The sequence below is a fragment of the Falco cherrug genome, chromosome 1 (assembly GCF_023634085.1).
Source record: "Falco cherrug isolate bFalChe1 chromosome 1, bFalChe1.pri, whole genome shotgun sequence".
NCBI lineage: Eukaryota > Metazoa > Chordata > Aves > Falconiformes > Falconidae > Falco > Falco cherrug.
In genome coordinates, this window is record NC_073697.1 from 48866861 (window position 1) to 48886469 (window position 19609).

Below are 19609 nucleotides of genomic sequence, written 5' to 3' on the forward strand. Positions count from 1 at the left end.
GCTGGAGTGGTGGGTGGGGTGTAGTGAGGGACTCCAACTGGGAAAGAAATGGAGGACTGGAAGTGCTGTTTGCAGATTTAACAAGGGTACAAAAAATGCATGGAGCACTGCTGTACCAGAAGATGGCTTGGAGATCAAATAATGGTTTGGATGTGATGGGAATAGGAAATATAGGATTTTCCTTTGAGTAAAACATTGCACCACTAAAAGTTTCATAACTATCAAACAGCAGGAACAGTAGGAATGTCACTGCCTTTACTTGCCTTCCCTTGATGTTATCCTGGAGTGAAACTACCAGTGAATACACCCAGACCTGCTATCTGATATTAATGACACCTCTGTATTCTGAAGTAAATATTTTGATCCATGCAGAGGAACCTCACATTTACGCTGCTGTAGCAAACTTCAGGATGTACCTTTCATGCTTCACTTCAGCCCTGTATGTGTGTGCCTGTGTTTCTATATGTTGCATCCCATGCTTAGGACCACACTCTACCTGAAGGACTACCCAGACTGAGCAACTCTAGAGTTGCCCTTGCAGAATTGGACTACCTTTAAAAAACAGGAGATTCAGATGCCTTGAAGCTGCTGGGCCAGCTCTGTAGCAGGTGTAAAGCATGATGTTGGTTAACTTCAGGGGAGATAGATCCCTTGATGCTGCCTGAAGTCACGATTGTTGCCTGGCCAGCAAGACTTGTACAACTTTTGTACTGCAGCCTGACAAGGAAACCTTCTCCTGCAGGAGTCAGAGGGTTGTCCTGGGACATCCTCTCCCCCTCCCGCCATATTTCCCCATGATTTAGAGGACTGCCTAGAAAGAGATATGCTAGACCGGTCCTTGCGTGGCCTGGTTTGCTTGGACGTGTCCTTCTTTTGCCTCATACTTTTCCCTTTGTTCTAGCTATCCATTAGTTTTAGACATAATCCAAAAAATCCATAGCAAATTCTTCTGTCGAGGGTTGTCCTTCGTCTGACTTGAAAAGGGAGGCGCATCATCCCGGCGCTTGGTTTTGAAATGCGAAGCGTGCGGGGCACCGCGCCGGGCGGAGGCAGCGCCAGCCTTCCCTGCCCAGTGTAAAGGCACAGCGCCATCTGCCGGGCACTGCTCCCGTCGTCTTCCTCACCGCTGTGGCAGCTCCGGCAACTTCATTTGTGCCTGGACCTACCACCTCTGGACAAGTTCCTCTGAGGGACAAGGTTCAACTCGGTGATTTACTCTCCGGTTTTTAAAAGCTGGATAAATAGAGCTGCTATACAGCTGGAAACAAAACCAAGGTAAATTGGTTGGGTAAACTTTGTTTTAGGTTAAATAGATGGTATTAAAACCACCACGGATTGAACCAAAACGGTTTACGTAAAGAAGCCGATGCCTGACAGAGCAAAGCATGGTTTCTCTGGCACCTATTAACATCAGCTTCTTGCGTGGCCTGTCTAGATCACTGTGCAAACAACCCCTGCCAAAACGGAGGGACCTGCTCTCTCAGCCATAGCCACAGGATGTACCACTGTACCTGTCCCGAGGAATTCACAGGCAAGGACTGTCAGATGAGTAAGTATCTTCTCCCATGAGTGTCACAACATGACATATCAGCAGTAAGTAGAGCTCATTAGTGTTCGCTTAATGAAAAGGTAGTGCTGTTGTGATGGGAGAGACCACTGCGGCGTGAATGTTTGTGTAGGTGGATTTCAAAACGGTTATGACAGACAATCCATTACTGACAGGACAGCTGAAAATAGCTTGATTATACAATCATAAATCCAAGCGTTCTCTGAGCCAGTGAGGTATTAAGCTACGAGAAACACAAAGAGCCTCTTACCCTCCCTTTGCTGTTTTTAAGATTTAAATATTCCTTACATATTTGAAAATTACTAATAATACCATCTAGTAGGTAAGGCAGAGAGACATGAAAAAGCAACAAAATTTCAAGTGATGCCTTATCCCTTATCTATACGTGCACATGGGTCTGTTACAACTTTTCCTCTGATACCAGATTTGCACCTGGGCAGCTACTCCACCTTCAGGGTAGTCCCTGTCAAAGGAGGAGAGTCAGGCCAAAAGGCTTTGTTGGGTTATTTTTCCAGTTTTATGGTGGTGTCACTCCCAATTTACTGCATGTCGAGCAAGGAATTAGGCTTTTACACTGAGGGTTTTCAAATGTGCTCGCTGTTGTTTAATGAAGGCTTTGCACAGAATCATAGAATTGTTTAGGTTGGAAAAGACTCTTAAGATCATCGAGTTCAACCATTAACCAACACTACCAAGTCCACCACTAAACCATGTTCCCTGTGGCTCTAGGCTTCTCTCCCAACAACAGGCAAAGAAGCCTTTTTCAATCCGAATGCTCCACTCTCTCTAGCATAACCCGTCATCTATGGATGATGCAGTAAAGTGGGACAGATACCACTGATTCAGTTTTTTGTGTTTACTGAATGAACTTGTGGAAGGGCTTTGAGTAATTGTGGTGCTGTCACGCTCATAGGGTTTTGGAGAAAGCCACATCTGCCTCGAGGTCATTGGAGCTGCTGCTATGGTGGTTTAGTGCCTCCACACTATGGAGGCTGGCTTGCTTGAGAAGCACTGTCAACAAACACGTGTCTGCTCAACGGGAAAAAAAGGGATGAGCAGGGAATGATGGAGGTTGTGGTGCCATTCCTTGCAAAAAAGTAACCTCAGAAAGCTTGTGTTGTTTTTTAAACTGTGTTTCAGAGAAATGTTTTGACAACAGTCTCTACGAGTTCTTTGATGTGGGTATGAGCTGGTCAAGAGTCCAACAAGGAGCTGTGGAGCAGTGCATGTGTGTGGATGGCCAGATCGAATGCCGGAGTGTTGAACACAAAGGTAAGGCACTCTTTTGTATTACAGCTATTGGCCTGCATGGAGTGGGGTTAAAGGACAGTGAGAATATCAAAGCCATTTTTGGCCCAGCGTACCCGTTCCTGGCCAGGGTGATGCTTATGTTGTGAAGCCTCCTCCTTGCTTTGGGGCTGCCAGGTGCCCAAAGCAGTTGGCCAGCTCACTGCAGGGCATGCGCTTTGGTTTGTCACTTCTCTGATGAAGCCATCACAGCACTTCCCTTTTGGAAGGAGAGGTGGTGGGAAACAAACCATATGCCTCACCTATATTTGCTCTGTTATGGCTATTCTGTTACTCTGTCTGGCTGACTTTTACCTTGCCCAGATTCCCAAGTAACTTACAGTACTGAGTAAGCTTCATAAAACCCCTTTGAAATAGGTAGGTGCTTTTATTCCCACCTTATAGAAATGGAAACTAAAGCTTGGAGAGCTGGTGGCTTTCTAGGACATTGGAGTCCATGGGAGAGCTGTGAAACTTGATAAGACTTAGTACTTCCCAGTCACAGATTCTAAAATATTTAACTGAGCTCCCTGCTAGATACATTATTATAAATTTTAATGCAGCTCAGTGGCAAACTTGGAATTGGCAGAACCCTCTACACAGAAAGAAGTGCTAATGCCATTGCCATCACCACTAGTAATAAAAATCACCGCCCCCATTTTACCTATTCTTAATTGATAATATCTTTCAATAGCTAGGCTCACATTATCCAATACAAGTGAAAACAATGAGACAGACCTCAGTCGGCAGAAATTAGCAGAGTTTCCTTTAATTTCTATGAAGTGTAGGGCTGAGATGAGCGAAAAAGTAAGAACTTCCCCAAAATGCTTGTGCCTGGGAAGGTGTACTAAAGGAAGTTCAAACGGACTGATTCTCTTGAATAGTGTGTACCTTTGGTTTGATCTTTGGTTTCTGCTTGTAGGTTGTGTTTATGACCCTTGCATGAATGGTGGAGAATGTAAAATGGTTACCTTCAGTGGGAAAACAGTCTGTGATTGCAAAGGAAATTATGCAGGAAAGTACTGCAATATTGGTAAGTTTAACAGCCTACCAGCAGGCAGGGAATTTGGAGTTTTCACCTGGACGTGAAGCTGGTGTTTCTTTGCCTCTGTTGTATTCTGCCTTTGCAGACATTTCTTGTAATAACTGAAGAGTCACACGGAACAAGTGTTTAATGTATTCCTCCAGTGTAGAACACAACACACTCTTCACCACCAAGACCCTGATTCTAAAAATATTTGTTCATGTCCTTTAGTCCATGGAAAATTAAACACAGAAATTTTAATCTGATTACTCATGCCCGTAAAATAAGCGCATGCCTCCATCTTGTAGGATCAGTCAGAGATCTGTACTCTAGTGCAAACTCTTCCCCACAGATCCATGCGTCTCCTCATAAAGTAGGGATTTATACTCTGACAAAATCTAGCAGCTGACTGTATTTGGCAGCACTAGATTACTGTGGGAAGCAAAGCGAAAATGCACACCCTTTGTTTGGGTTACCTTGTACTTTAAATTAATAACATGTTTAGCCCAGTACCACTTACTTAAAAATCCTTACTTGCACTGGTGGGTGAGGGCAGAGAAAGCTGGTTTTTGGTGCCTACGTGTTAATTTTGTCTTGCTTCTTATTAGATGCTAGATAGTTTCTGATATAATTTTCCTCCGTAAGATTTAACATTTCTCACTGCAGGGATTAAATCTGCTTGTAAAGTTTACCTGCATGTTAAATTCTCAAGTTATATCAATCAGTGGTTACTTTTCAAATTCAGCAGGTTCCAAGCATGAATTATAAAGACCTTCAGTCATAGCGGCCTGTGAACCCATCAACTCACTGGCTGTGGCTTTCTGAGTACATAAATCCCAGGGCTCATCAAAATTGAAGACAAAACTCCTGGTAGCTCTGGTGGGCACCTAGTTGGTTCAGCTGGGTGGTGGGGTAAAAATACATAGTAATGAACACTGGAATTGGTATCTGATATTCTTTTTTGTTCTGATGATTAACAAATGGTGTAGGCATTGAAAAAAAATTATCCATTTGGGAGACCAGCAGTACAGCTGAAATAGCGAATAGCAGGAATGAATTGGCAAACTGAGTGGCATATGAACTGGTCCTGAGGTTTCACACTATGAATTGTGTGGAATGGGCTTGTGACTCTTCTAAGTCCTTCATAAGGAGTGATATTGTAGCTCTGGGTTTTTTGTCCTTTAGTTGCCCTAGGGAGATTTGCCCCAGGCTTTGTGAATGCTGGGGCATGGATCTGGGTGAGGGGCTGTGTGTGCGTGGCACATGTGTGTGCGTGGCACATGTGTGTGCGTGGCACACGTGTGTGCATGCTACCTGGTGTCCCGGGGAGGACTGTGCACTGCTCATCTTCACATGAAACTGCTTTTCAAAATGCTGTTTTGTTATGATCTTCCCCTGCCCAAAGCAGTAACGCTGTGCATAAACATCCACCCAGCACGGCCTGGATTATAAATAGTTTACAGTGTTATTGCTGTAATACTGGTTTCTGTCTCACCAGCTTAGAACAAGAAATAAGCAGGTGCTCTTTGATTACTTGAAAATAATACAGCAAACATTTGGTTTGCTAAACAAATGGCTTTAGATGCTTACAATCCATCTGCGTTCAGCTGCCTAACACCCCCACACAAAACAGGAACTGAAGCATTTTGTTTGTGTGTCAGGGCCTTGCAAAGAAGTTTAAAAAAGAAAAAACCTCTTTGCCAGGGTTTAGTCATTCTAAATTAATGCAAATAAATTAGTGCTGGGATCTATAGACCTGGTAGTATCATCACACCAGGGCAATGGCATTCTGGTGAAAGCACTGGGAATTTGTGCTCTCAGAGCACATAAAACTGATTTTTAAATGTATTTCAGATTAATTTTTTCTTCAACGCTTCAATTTGATGCTGTGAGCACAGCTGGCTTTTCTCTGTTTTTCCTTTTTTTCTGTCTTGTATACTTTTGCCTATCTAACAGGACTGAATTGTGAGGTACCCTTTAGTCTGAATAGCTTATGGTTATAATGCTTGATTCCGAGCAAGTTATGGTCTCCCCAAAATGTACTTTAATCTAAATTATTCATTTATCAGGGCAACCTTAAACCCAAATTGTGATGCAAAAATATCGTCTTTTTAAAGAAAAGAAAACAATCCATCTCATAGACAGTAAGTACCCCAAAATGTTATTGGGCTGCGATGTTTGATGCCTCTCTGATGTCTGCTGCCCTTGACTTCTACAAAGAATAACCAGCCTTCATATGTTTCTAATGGAAAACTGGCTAATTTGTCTTGACATCACACTCACAAATATTAAAGAATGAAGTGCCATCCTGGGCCAGATCACAAGTCTAAGTACTACTGCAGCTCAAGCACTGGTGAAGTAGAGGCTGACTGAGGAGTAATGTAAGTAGCAGGCAATTACTGAGAAATACTTCTTGTAATTGAGGATTTTCTTAGCAGATGGCTGGACCATCATATTTGATAGACCTTTACCTGCTTTCCATGAATTTGTCTAAACTCTTTAAAAAAAATCCTTTATGCTTTTCCCTTTCACAGCATGCCATGTCAAGAAGTTCCAGAATTTAAATAGATGTGATGAGAAACAGTATTTTCTATTGTTACCTTAAAACCTACTGCCTGGTAATTTCATTTCCCTGCTTAGAACAGTGAGTAACAGAGAATAATCATAACTTTTGTGATTTTACAGATACCTATTTATCTGTCCATTAGTTATTTCTTTTTTTGGACTACAGGGTCCCTGTCAGTACTCAAAAATCATCTTTTCACTGATCTTAAAATTCTTTTGCAAACAATCATTATATATATATATATATATATATATATATTGCCAAGCCATTACCATAATGACAATGCATCTCCTAGCAAATTATGAGCTGACTTAAAAAAACATATGGGAGGTAATAAATGTAGCATAGGAGATATCTATAAGAAAGGAGATTGATATAGAAAAGACAGTTTTTAATATAGATTTCTATTCTTTGTAGTAATACATTATTTTCTAGCTCTTCAAGAAGAAACCTTCGGTACTAAAGAAAGAACTGCCATTTAAAAAAACATTCTGAGACAGTTGATATGCATAAGCTTTCAGTGAAATTTAATTTCAAACGAAATTAGATACATCATCAACAAATCCCTCCCCAAACATGCTGTTTAAAATTTCTCAAGGATCCATTTTTAATTAAGTTTAATTCATAATAATTGGCCTTAAATATGCACTTATTTTCAGAAATAAGGATTTTGTATTAAGAGAGTAGCCACATTCACTTTGGAGAGAGAGTTCTTGCTGAGAGAGCTCTGAATCCAGGCTTTAGGTGAAGATTCAAACTCAGGTACCCAACCATGAGTAGCAATAGTTGTCTCTTTGGACAGGGAGTTACAAAAAGGGCCCAGACCCAGCCACTCTGGTGGTGATAAATATGAGGAAGAAGTGACACCTGAGAAGGTTGTGAGCATGATACTTTATCTCTGGCCCAGGTTGGTATAGGGAGTGGAGAGGAAACTTTTTGGGAGGTGTTTCAGAAATATTTAGCTTCATTGGAGGTGATAACTTCTGACGAACAGTTATAAACCTATAACTGTAGTTGCAAAATTACTTTGACATTTCATGTTTCTTTGAACAGACAGGAGCCATGGCAGATGGGTTGGGTGAATACAGAAGGACACATAGCTAAAGAAAGAGGGGAAGCATTTTGGACAGAGGACAGATAATTCATTATAATAAGTGTTTATGCAGATGTTAAAGGCAGTTGAAGGTGAAGGAAGGAGATGTAGAATTATTTTTTTAAGGGATTGGTGCCTTTAGGTTTCCGTGGTTGAAAACCCACTATGGCATTCACCTTATGTTGACCTTAATTGATATGCAAGTGGAAACTAATATATATTTTGCCCCATTTCCTGGACAAAACCACTTCCTTCTCCTTAGCATTGCTTTGGTACTGTGTTCGGGTGTGGGTTGTTAGTAAATTTGGGGAGTCATTTGTATTTTTAGGTTTATTCTTGATTTATTGGAGGGTATGTTAGCTGGGTACCTTTATTCTGCTTAATTAGTTGACAAGCCTTCTCCTGAAACATTTAGTCTCTATAGGTGGCTTTGTTGTGTTACTGTTGATCAGAGGAATAGCTGGTAATCATGTCTAGATAACTGAGGTGGGGTATAACACTACATATTTCAATGGTTCATCAGCTTTCAGCTGGGTTTTAAGGAGTCTAGAGTTACCCTAATCATTGGGTGGTACACTGTTCCTGATGGCTAGCCGGGGTTTATTTCTGGCCTGTTTGTTGTACTAGGACTCAGCAACAGTTTGGGGTGGAACTATTTGTGAAAAATAAGGTAGCTGTGTGATAAAGTAAGTCAGTGGGTTGGATGAGTTGTGGCAGATTTTGCTGCTTTTCGTGATTAATGAAGAGGTAGAAAGTGGCACATGGAAAGCCTGTTTGGATTTGTGTCACTATGGTTGTGGGTTGCAGTAGATGGTGGGTTTGGGACTATTGGGATGACTGCACAGAGGATTATATGCCTTGAGTTTTCTTTGGATTAAGGTTTAAGTAGCAATAATGTTTTTGCTAGTATTTTGGTTATGATGAAGTATGAAGTTGTGGAAGGTATATTTGAATACGTTTTGTGTTTTCTAGAGGTGGGTTTTCTTTCATGTTAGGCTGTGGGTAATGGAATTATAGGGGTACCCTAGCTTTAAAGAAAGTATGAGTTGGAGTGCTAACTGTGGAAGGCTTATGGTTATATAAGGAGATGTGGTGGTGTGTGTCAGAAGTAGGCTGAAGATTTTTAGAAAAGGAAGATGACAGAATAGCTGAATATATAACTACATACAGAAAAAAAAACCCCTTGGCCACATTTTTGGGGGTTAAACCAGGGGAGTTTGAGGCAATAAAAGAAGTAAAAAAGACAGAACCCCCACCACTTTAGTGGTTGTTTTACTGAAATGGGGTGTTTGCAGTTTTCTACTGAAAAAGGTACTTCAGCATAGGAAATTCAGCTCTGGAGGCTGGAGGGAGTGTTTTAAATCTTTTACTTCTAAAGAAAGCAGAAGATAATGAGTCTTAACTTCCTGATTTATGTTTACCAATGTTATCTATAATCTACTAGAATGCTTTTGGATTAGTGTTTAGTTTTTTATTTTCTAGGATCCCAGGGGAAGAAAAAAATGGAGTGAAGTACAATAACAAGCTCTGTTGGCTGACAGTAATAAGTGAGTATTCAACCAGTCAGTCCCCCACTGAGCTTGGATAAGCAAGTCTGCTACTAAGAGTTGAAGAGGAGTTGTAAGTGGAGCTGAGATGCTGCGTGTTCCTTACATGTATGGAGCATTGGGATTAGTAATAAAACTAGGATGAAAAAGGATAGTATTCCTCCATGATTGTGGAAGAATGGATGGAATAGCAGATAAAAAAGCATCGTTATGGTTTGATATGGCTTGGAGAGTTAAGTTTTTTGAAGAGGTAAATTTTTATGGGTCTCCTGGGAGATTGCATGAGGATAGGGCAAGAGATAATAAGGCAAGGATAATGAAGAGAAAGCCTAGGGCGCTGTTGCAGCAATAGTAATGGTGGGTTGCATTTTTGTCAGATTTTGAATTATTTCAGAATAATTCAAATAATGGTGGAGTTACATGGAGAAAAACTAGGTCTAGTAGACTGTCGCCTGCAATGATAAACAGTCGAAGGGACCGAAAGATGAAGTGAGTGAGCATGGCATTATCAACTAAGAATCCACCTCTTGCACTAAGTGCCAGTATAGGGGACAGTGAACAGGAGACTAGCAATAACTGTGACTTTGCAGAATATTAATTATAAGGTGTCATTTATGGAGGTGATAGATGCGAGCAATAAGAGAGAAGCTACTCTGATCTCCCGGTTTTCTTTACAGGATTAGGAAAATAAAGATTTTGGATGATATAGAGAAAAATGCAAACAAGGAAGGGAGCATCATTTGCATGGAGGTTATGGATTAGTCATTTACATTTGACATCTTGGCAAATGTGGGCTAGACAGGAGAAAGCTAACAAGCTCTACTGTTAGCAGTATAGCATACAGCAAGGATTAACTCTTTAAGGATTGAGTGATAAGGCAAATACCAAGGAATAAGCAAAATATTCTCCAGCCAGAGCAGGAGTAGGTTTGAGATCAACAGACAACTTATTTATTTTTACAAAGAAATGCTTTTTCCAGATGTTGGTAGGCACTAAGGTTTCTGAGATGCCTTCTGTGTTCCTACAGTGGTGCCTTTTTAGATTACAAGTCTTTGTTTTAATCCTAGTATAAAGTAATACAATTAATATTGGCAGCTGCTAATATGAAGCAGCTGCTTAGTCCTTACTCTTATGATAGAGTGCCTGACTTGGCAGCTGTGTTAGTTATTGGGTGCTGGTTAATTCAAAGCCATAAAGGTGTTTTTTAATCCTACTTTTTTATTTATTTGAGACATGACAGTGGTAATGGTTAGTTATGTTTTATAGGGGGAAAACCTTCTTTTGAAGTGTGAGGGGATTGACATCTCTCAATCCATTCAATCTGTTCTGCTATGTAATTGTCAGTTAGGAAGGTGGTTGAAGGGAAGATACAGTAGACATGGTACAGCAGCTTACAGGCTTTCAGCTCACCCCCTGCATTACTGCAAAAATCTCCATTGCATTGTTTGTCTCTCCCTTTGCCTGCTTTCTGCCACCAGCCCATGCTGGGTGCTTCAGGTGCTCCAGAGACACCCCACCTCCCCTCTCATTACTGGCTCTCTGCAGAGCAACTGCTCATCCACTGACCGTCATTCATGACTATACAGTCTGTTTCTTTTTCTATCCAGAGACTTACCTTGGGTCATACTCCTAAAACATAAAGACCTACAGGTATATTGAAAAGAATGAAAGCTTGCATTAAGAATTAGGTGCTAATTAGGTGCTCAGATACTTTTGAAAATCTCGTAAGGTAGTACATGCAACAGGTTCTTTCCCTGTCAAAGTAATACAGCACTGAGATTTGTTTGTTGCTGCTGGAATTCCTTTCCCTTACCTATTGACATTGGTCCTTTTAGCTCTATATAGCTACCTATTTGATTGCATTTATGACTCTGTAAATCATAACTATTATGCTAGAATTGAAGATAATCAATAGAAAAATGAAGTGGAAAAAGAACCAATCCTTACTTCTTTTCTACAATACTACTTCTCTAAGCTATAAGAAAATACTGGCAGAATTTATATATTTCTGGATTTAAACCTTTATGTGAAAGAACTCATCTTACTGAGAAGGTAGATTTGTACATTAACTTTTATAACAAGCATAAATCTCAGTTGATCTAAGTATTTTCAAGTATGAAGGTACAAAGATATATTGAATAATAAGTACATTTTCTGAAGAACTCTTCCATCAGGATGATTAATAATTAAGACACTGGAGAGGACCTTTTGTAAAGGCAATTGTAAACAAAAAGGGGGCTTACCTTCATCTAACATTGTATTTAATAAAAGCATTACAGGTTGGTCAGGGATAAAACAAAGCAGTACTGAATGAAAGGGTTACTTAAAACTATCCTGTCCCAGGATTAGGACCATCGGGGAAAAATATATCTTTATTAACAGAATAAAACAGCTTATGTGTATCTGGAAGGAAAATACAGTCAAAGATCAAAAACATAATGAAAATTCCTAATGAGATGTTTGGGAAAAAAGAAAATCTAAAAGATATGTTGTTTTCTACAGAAAGACTTCCAAAAGAAACTCATAAAAATGTTCAAGTATGTAACTACAGAACTTGAAAGAAGATCTGGTGACAAAAAGTCTTGTGAAGTGTTTTCAGGAAGTTAGCAATTAGAACTGGTTGGATAACTGCTATTTCAGGTTGCTTTTAATTTTAAGACCTGAAACTGCTTTCTACTGAAATATTAAAAGGCAAAGAATTGGTGTGACATGCTGATAAAATATGCCATCCTAACACAACTGGAATGTTTTATGTGAGCTAATTAAACCTTTTGGATTTTAAAAATAAATCATAACAGGAAATTATTTCTAGTTTTAAATTTTAATGACTTTTTTTTTTTCTGAGAAGAAACAAACAGTGATGATAGTGGCATAGGTCTGCAGGGTAATTTGAATCTGCATTTGCATCAAAACTTTCATAATCTGAAAGTTTAGGCCATTTCTACTCTTAACATAGTGATTGGCAGTGCCGCAGGGAAGTGAATGAACAAGAGCATTACATATATTATGCCCTCCATTACTTTCTTCCACATAAGAAAATGTTTCAGAGTTATAAGAAGTTGCAGAAGCTATAAAGAATTGAGAAGGAACGATTCCCAGTCAAAAGTAATCCATTAAGAACTGTTGAAAGCAGACCACCTACACACCATTTCTGACAAAGAGGGAAAAAAAGATTTTTTTTTCAGTGTTGTAATAGTTCAAGAAAGAGTATTAGAAGCAAAAGATCTATCTGACTGTGATAGTTGCAGAGATTTTTTTGAAAACTGTTTGTCCTGAATTATAGGCGATAGAGCATATTAGGCTTTGCGTATACTTTTCAATGGCCTTAGATACATAAGAAATCGCCCTTTAATGAACGGTGCTGTGAGTACCATGGTGCTACTGCAAGCCAGTCAAATAAAGCTTGCTGGAGTGGAGAACAGGCCAATGGAAAGCTACTAATAAAAGAACTGTGTTAACCTTGATGCTTTTCCACAAGATACTAGATGAAGTCACTTTACTCCTGCGCCCAAAATACACCTTATAAAACCAGAAAGAAACAAAAACCTGCCTAAGAGGTATTACTGTTCCTCTCAACAAGTCCAATACGTAACCTAGGCTTCTTAGTTACAGAAGGAGAACATGAGGGGTAATTTAGAAAGGGGCCAAATTCTTCCAGTTATAATCTTCTGGCAGCTTTAGCTATAACCAGCAGACCTGACAAAACAGAGATGCATTGGACTGTAAGCCTGGCAGGGATGAGCACAACCTGTAAACACCATCTGCAAGCTGTCCAAACCATTGGTATTGCAGAATATGGCCCTGGTTCTGCACTGAAACAGAATCTCTTGTTTCATCCTCATAAAATAGGCAACACTAAATAATTTCTGAATGTAATAAATACAGTACAAATAAAACCAGCACCTGGCACTTCCCTGGATAAATGAAAGAATTTAGCATACAGCATTATGGTGGTATTTTCATGACACTGTTTCAGGCAAACAAAGCAGCATAACTTGCAGCTTGCCCAGAAAATAAATGGCAGGGCTGCCAAGAAATGGTTACGATTGCTAGCAGTACAAATTACAGACAAATTATTTTCTGTGAGTTCCTAGATTATGGTTGTTAAAATATGAGTTTGATTTAATGTTATATTCATGTTATAAAGGCAATTTGATTCAGGGTGCAGGTGGGAGAAAATGTTGGCTCATCACTTCAGAATTGTCTGCCAGGCCAAGCTAGAAAGCAAATTTTGCGAAGTAGTTGTATGCTAATGCACACTGAAATTCTTGCACCAATCTTCTTGACCTTCAGCTCCCAAATTTATGCCATATGCTTGATTGTGGGTTTGAGGTCTGTTGCTACACTGATGACTTGGAAGCATTACTATTCAGTGCTGTGATTCACTATTTCAGCGCTGGTTGTATGCCCCAGTTCATGTGCCACCTTATTCTGTCAAAATAAACAGATCTTTGGCAATAGCTGTGTGCACTGTGTGGTGTGATAGATCATCTTCACAGTGTGTTTTTCAACAGTCAGGCAATATCATGATGTTATATATTTAAGTATGTTTATAAGTTTAGAAGAAGATTCTACCAGTCTTACAGATGTCAAGGATAAGTCACACTGACATGGCTGGATAAGAAAACCTCTGACACTCAGTGACAATTAATCTTCTTCGTACATTAGATGGTTTTGTGTTTCCTTTGGGATACTCTGAGCTGTGTTTTGAGGTGTAGACTTTCTGCTCAGTGTAGCTATTTGTATACAAATGCATCCACATATGTTTTTCAGCCATAAGGCTGGTATGTGCTGTTGATAGATCTTGGCAGCTGAGTATACAGGTCATAGAATATGTATGTGTCAGACCTATCAGAAGAAGTAACCCATGTGCAGGTGACAAAGAAATGAGCTGTGAACAAGAAAATTCACCCTACTTGGTTTTTTTATGCAAAATTGATGTACTTGAAATATGTAGCTACATATATATAATATACATGGGTATAGTGGGTATATATATGGGTATGTATGAGGCCATAAAAAGAAGTATTTTCCAAAACCAGGTCATTTAAGCGCTTGCTGGCAGGGCAGGATTTTTTTCACCGCTTTGCAACACAGATGCCTCTATCTGAGCTGCTTGACTTAAGCTCCCTTTATTGTCAATGGAGATTCAGTCAGTGTAGAACGTATGGCAAGATTAATCTCATCTTAAAAAAGTCACCTCAAACAGGCTGGATCAGTTTGGTGCTAGAAATGCCTGTTTCTCTTAATTGACTAAAAAGGGAGTCTCCAGCGATGAGCTCAGTTGTGTCTAAAATTAGACAGGAGGAACCCCAACCATATTGCTGACTTTGCTGCAGATTGCTGACTAAAATCTTCCATACACAATACAAATTTTAGGTCTAATTTTCTGCCATGCTGCCTGTTGAAGAGTTATTTGTGCATGTGTAAGATGAGGCTAACTCACTACTAATTTTAAACAGAAGTTTTAACTGCTTGGGCTCTTTTTTTTATTAAAAAAAAATCTCATTCGATGCGCTCAATTCCTGTGAAAGGTGAAAGGCACTATACAGAACTGGACCCGCTGGCTCTCATTTTGGGACTTCAGCTGTGAAGTAGTTATTTAACAGGTAATTAGCAGTGATTCCTGACCAGTTTCTTATGCTTTGCCAGTTCCTAGCCATCGGTGCTATGTTGGCAATGGCACGGAGTACAGAGGTACAGCAAAGACGACCATTTCTGGACACAGCTGCTTGCCTTGGGATTCAGACTTGCTTTACGAAGAGCTTCATGTCAACAGCACCGAGAAAGCAGTACAGCTTGGCTTGGGGCCCTTCTCTTACTGCAGGTGGGGGAAGTTCTCATTTGCCCTGTATTTGTAGATACAGAGATGTACTGTGAAAGGAGAAAGGTCAGGAATCTCAAAGCAAGTTGTCTAGGAAAAGCTAAACTGACTTAACAGACTGACCCAAGGGTTGTTAAGTGTACGGAAGACCAGATCTGGTAGATAGGCTAGATCTAAAGCTGGGTCTGCTGGAAGAAACTCAGAAACAAAATAATTTTGGAAATTCCAGGTCCTTTTTTTTCCTGGGGTTTTATTATTTTCAAATGAGAACATATTGCAAAACTTTTGAAATTATTCATAAATTTAAAAGGAGAAAGAAATGCAGTAGCCAAATTGAAATGGTTAACTTTTTATTTCTAACTCTTAAATTGTGAAATACATAACATAAAGGAAAATATTTTCAAAAATGGAAAGTTATTTGAAAATCAAAAATCAAAGCACTAGATTTCAGTGATGTGGAAATAACATGTCATATTTCTTTTCTGGATTTCTTCCAAAGCAAAACTATTGCCAAATCAGATTCAACTGTTTCAGTTTTGATTGAACCACATATCACAGAATCACAGAATGGTCAGGGTTGGAAGGCACCTCTGGAGATCATCTAGTCCAACCCCCTGATAAAGCAGGTTCTCCTACAGCAGCTTGCACAGGATGGCATCCGGGTGGGTTTTGAATGTCTCCAGAGCAGGGGACTCCACAGCCTCTCTGGGCAGCCTGTTCCAGTGCTCTGTCACCCTCAAAGGAAAGAAGTTCTTCCTCATATTCAGAAGAAACTTCTTCTGTTTCAGTTTGTACCCATTGTCCCCTTTCCTGTCGCTGGGCACCACTGAGAAGAGCCTGGCCCCAGCCTCCTGACACTTGCCCTTAAGACATTTGTAGACATTGACAAGATCCCCTCTCAGTCTTCTCTCCCCCAGGCTAAACAGCCCCAGCTCCCTCAGCCTTCCCTCATCAGGGAGATGCTCCAGTCCCCTCATCATCTTTGTAGCCTCTGCTGGACCCTCTCCAGTAGTTCCCTGTCCCTTCTGAACTGGGAAGCCCAGCACTGGACACAGCACTGCAGGTGCGGCCTCACCAGGGCAGAGCAGAGGGGGAGGATCACCTCCCTTCACCTGATGGCTGCGGTCCTCCTAATGCCCCACAGAATCCCATTGGCCTTGCTGGCCACCAGGGCACACTGCTGGGCCGTGGGCAACTTGCTGTTTGCTAGGACTCCCAGGTCCTTCTCCACAGAGCTGCCTTCCAGCAGGTCAGCCCCAACCTGTGCTGGTGCACGCGGTTGTCCCTCTCCAGGCAGGACCTTACACTGGCCTTTGCTGAACTTCATTAGATTCCTCTCCATATATTGATAAACTACATTTCTGCTGAAGTTTTCTGTTCAGCAATAGCAAAAGTAGCTTGTGGCATATAGGTTTGTGCTTTCTCCTCAGTCACTTTATGTTCCCCCTGTCTCTGAGGTCTCCATGAGATCAATGAATATCCACAATTAAAGGAAATGTTTCCATTTAGAGAGAATCCTGGAGATGAACAAATGCTTGAAGCAGCAAACGTTAGATAGTTCTCCATAAATTACTGGTTAATGCCTAGGTTTGTTTGGTGGTGGTTGGTTTTGTTGGGGTTTTTTTTGTTTTGGTTTGGGTTTTTTTTGTGTGTGTGTGTATGTGTTTTATTTTTTTTCATGAAAGTTAGACCAGTATTTCAGGAAAATCAGAATATTATTCCTAATTTGTTTGATGTTAAAAAGCATGCGTGCATGTTGAAAGTATCTTCTGTATCTAACACAAACTAATAATAAGCAGTTGCTACACCCTCCCTTAACCCAGATCAACTTGCTTTCCAAGGCTTAATTCTGATTCAAGCACTTAGATATGAGATTAATGGTGTTCCCGCACAGTATGGCAATTTATCGGGCACATATTCTATGCTTTGGTAAAACCGGATCCCTTCCATTTGCATCATTTAAGCACAATATTCACTTGCAGATTTGAAATGCAAAGAACAAAATGGTGTAGGAGCTGATGTGTTCGTGTTCTGCACAGCTGAGAAAAGAGCTTTTCACTTTTTTGTCAGCTTGTTACAATTTCTGGGGATATCTCTGCTACACTATATAATCCCGCAGATATCTTCTTCCTTAAATAGTCTAATTTAGAAACACTGTTGGCAGAAGATGAGTCAATCTGTGTTGCTTCTTCAGTTCTGAGAATTTGAGAGTGCTTTAACCTTTTCCTGAAGAGCAGTCAGATCAAAAAAACCCCAACCATTTAAGGACCTTACAATAACAGCGAGTGCTTCTGATAAATCCAACTGAAATTAGAATTACTGTTTATCTGGATCCCTGAATTACCTTGTCTGTTTTTCCTGGCCTACTGCAGATCTTTCTGGGTCTTCAAAGTTCCCCTGTATTATTGGAGGAATAAACCGGGCAAATTTCTGGTTGCTTTTAAGGCATTGATTAAGACATTTAGATTGTACTATGGAGAAACCTTAATGGAATCAAACCAAAATCTGTTTAACACCAAGGTAACAAAGCGCTAAACTGTCTCTGATATTCCCCACCCCCCACCCCCCCCTTCTTTTGAGGAATGCAGTATTTTTTATTCTTTTTTTTTACATAGTCTTTCATTTCTTCAGACTCTCCAGGGAATATGAACGTGAGCTTCACAAATTCATTTTTGCTAGTTATTCTTGTTACAGATTTTCTGTGAAACTACCTGTGTTGGAATTTCCTCACTGGAAAAAAAAAAGAAATCTAAAAAAGAATCTATCCCATGGGATTTGGTCCTGAAAATAGCTGAGCTGATATCTGTTAAAGCACTTCAGTGTGGGCTGTATTTAAACCATGTGAACATGCATCCCAATACTTGTAGGCAAATTTTACAGGTGTTTAGTCATGTGTCTGTATTTCAGGTCCTAGAGAACCTTAGACTTGGTTAGCTTTAAGCATGAAGAATTCTACTGAAGGGCTGCTCACCCATTTAGGGGTTAGCAGGTGCTTCAGCACTTTGTCAGATGGCTCAAAACCTGGTAGTCCTGTCAGTCCTCTGTATGGGGCAAAAGGAAAAAGCAGAAAACCTCTGGGAAGCTTGGAACAACATTGTGGTTAATGCTTGTAATTCCTCTCCCCTGAATTAATTAGAAATCCAGATGATGATGAGAAACCATGGTGTTACATCATGAAGGACAACAGTTTGTCTTGGGAGTATTGTGACATTCCATCTTGTGGTATGTAAAGGCCCTCTTAAAATCCATGTTATGAATGATTTATTTTTAGAAAGATTTATTGATACAAGAACAAGCTTTCACTGTATAATTTTGAATGTTCTGCTCTTCCCAAGAATGTTGAATATTTTACTGTTTGCAGTAAATCAAATGACAACAACAGGCTTCTTGTGCATTTTTGGAGTTGTGATACAATCTGAGATTTTTGTCCTGAAATAACAGCAGTGTCACACTACTGCTTTCAGTCACAATCATCCCAATATCATCAAATTTTCTGCTAGAACATGTAAGATGTCAGAAATGATTGATGCTTTGGTACATATTGTCATCACTCAGGGAATTATGGGCCCAGGGAAGTGAATGGGACTCTGTGAGCAAATAGAGGACTGGATCCTGAAGATGTACGAGACATGGTATTTAATTCCAGAAACTAAAGATTCTGCTCTTCCCCTAAATTAATATTTAACTGTTGTTAATGTTGAAGCTGACCTTTAGAACAGAGTTGTAATCTGAAAAGTCAGTTTATAAAGTGGTCCTTTTATTTCCTTTTTATGGTTCTAATGCATTTGATAGATGATCTTAACACAAACATCCTAGTCCTTGCTATTGCAATGGCAAAGCTCAGTCCAGAACCCAAAAATGAAGATGTGCTGTATCATGCATTCTGTTGTGTCTCCTCTGGTAGTGAAGGTTATATTTCTACTGGTAAATGAAACAGTGTCCGGCAGCGTTCACAGGTGCATTCATTTAACACTAGTACACGTGTAGCCAGTGTTGGGAATAGGCATAGCTTTCTGTCTTGCAAGTCTCCTGAGGAAATGAACGAAATTCAATTTTATGTGAATGTTTAATGATAATTTAACAAACCTTTCTTTTTAAAGACTCTTGTAGAAGTCCCAGCCCTTAGAAATCACAAGGATTTATAGTCTGATGCCATATCCCTTTATATCTCAGCAAGCAGGGAAAGGAGGCCACCAGTTCCAGACAACGTAGATAGCTATGCCGTTACCAGAAGACCGTGTGGGAGAAGACACAAAAAAAGAAGTTTTGTGAGACCTAGGATTATTGGGGGATCTTCATCTCTGCCTGGATCTCATCCCTGGACAGCAGCTATATATATTGGAGAGAGTTTCTGTGGTGGAAGCCTTATTCAGACTTGCTGGGTTGTGTCAGCAGCACACTGCTTTGCTAACAGGTAAACTCACCTGTTAGTATGACAGTAGATCCTCTCCTCTTCATAGTCACCATCTGCCCGTGACTCACAACAAACCTGAACTGAAACAAGTGAGAAAGCAGATGAGACTGTAAAAGACCAAGGTTTCAGAAGGAGTTCCTGGTGACTTGAACACCATTCATACCTAACAAATAGCTTGGAATCCTGTTATCTCATAAGCCCTTATCTTGTTCCTTAAGCAGTCTCAAAGAAGATAAATAACCCAATGGAGGGAATAAGGTATGGCAGAGCAGGACATAGAACCGGAG

General features: G+C 40.1%; 1 protein-coding gene across 2 annotated transcripts in view; it reads left to right on the top strand.

Moving 5' to 3' along the window:
* Positions 1–19609, top strand: part of HGFAC (HGF activator) — a 42440-nt gene that overhangs the window by 12793 nt on the left and 10038 nt on the right. For both annotated transcript variants that reach the window (XM_027815509.2, XM_005446437.3), the window contains exons 5-10: positions 1436–1549; positions 2708–2839; positions 3777–3887; positions 14737–14911; positions 18045–18130; positions 19082–19322. In XM_027815509.2, the coding sequence (XP_027671310.1) occupies positions 1436–1549; positions 2708–2839; positions 3777–3887; positions 14737–14911; positions 18045–18130; positions 19082–19322 (859 nt within the window). The remainder of the gene's footprint in view (positions 1–1435; positions 1550–2707; positions 2840–3776; positions 3888–14736; positions 14912–18044; positions 18131–19081; positions 19323–19609) is intronic.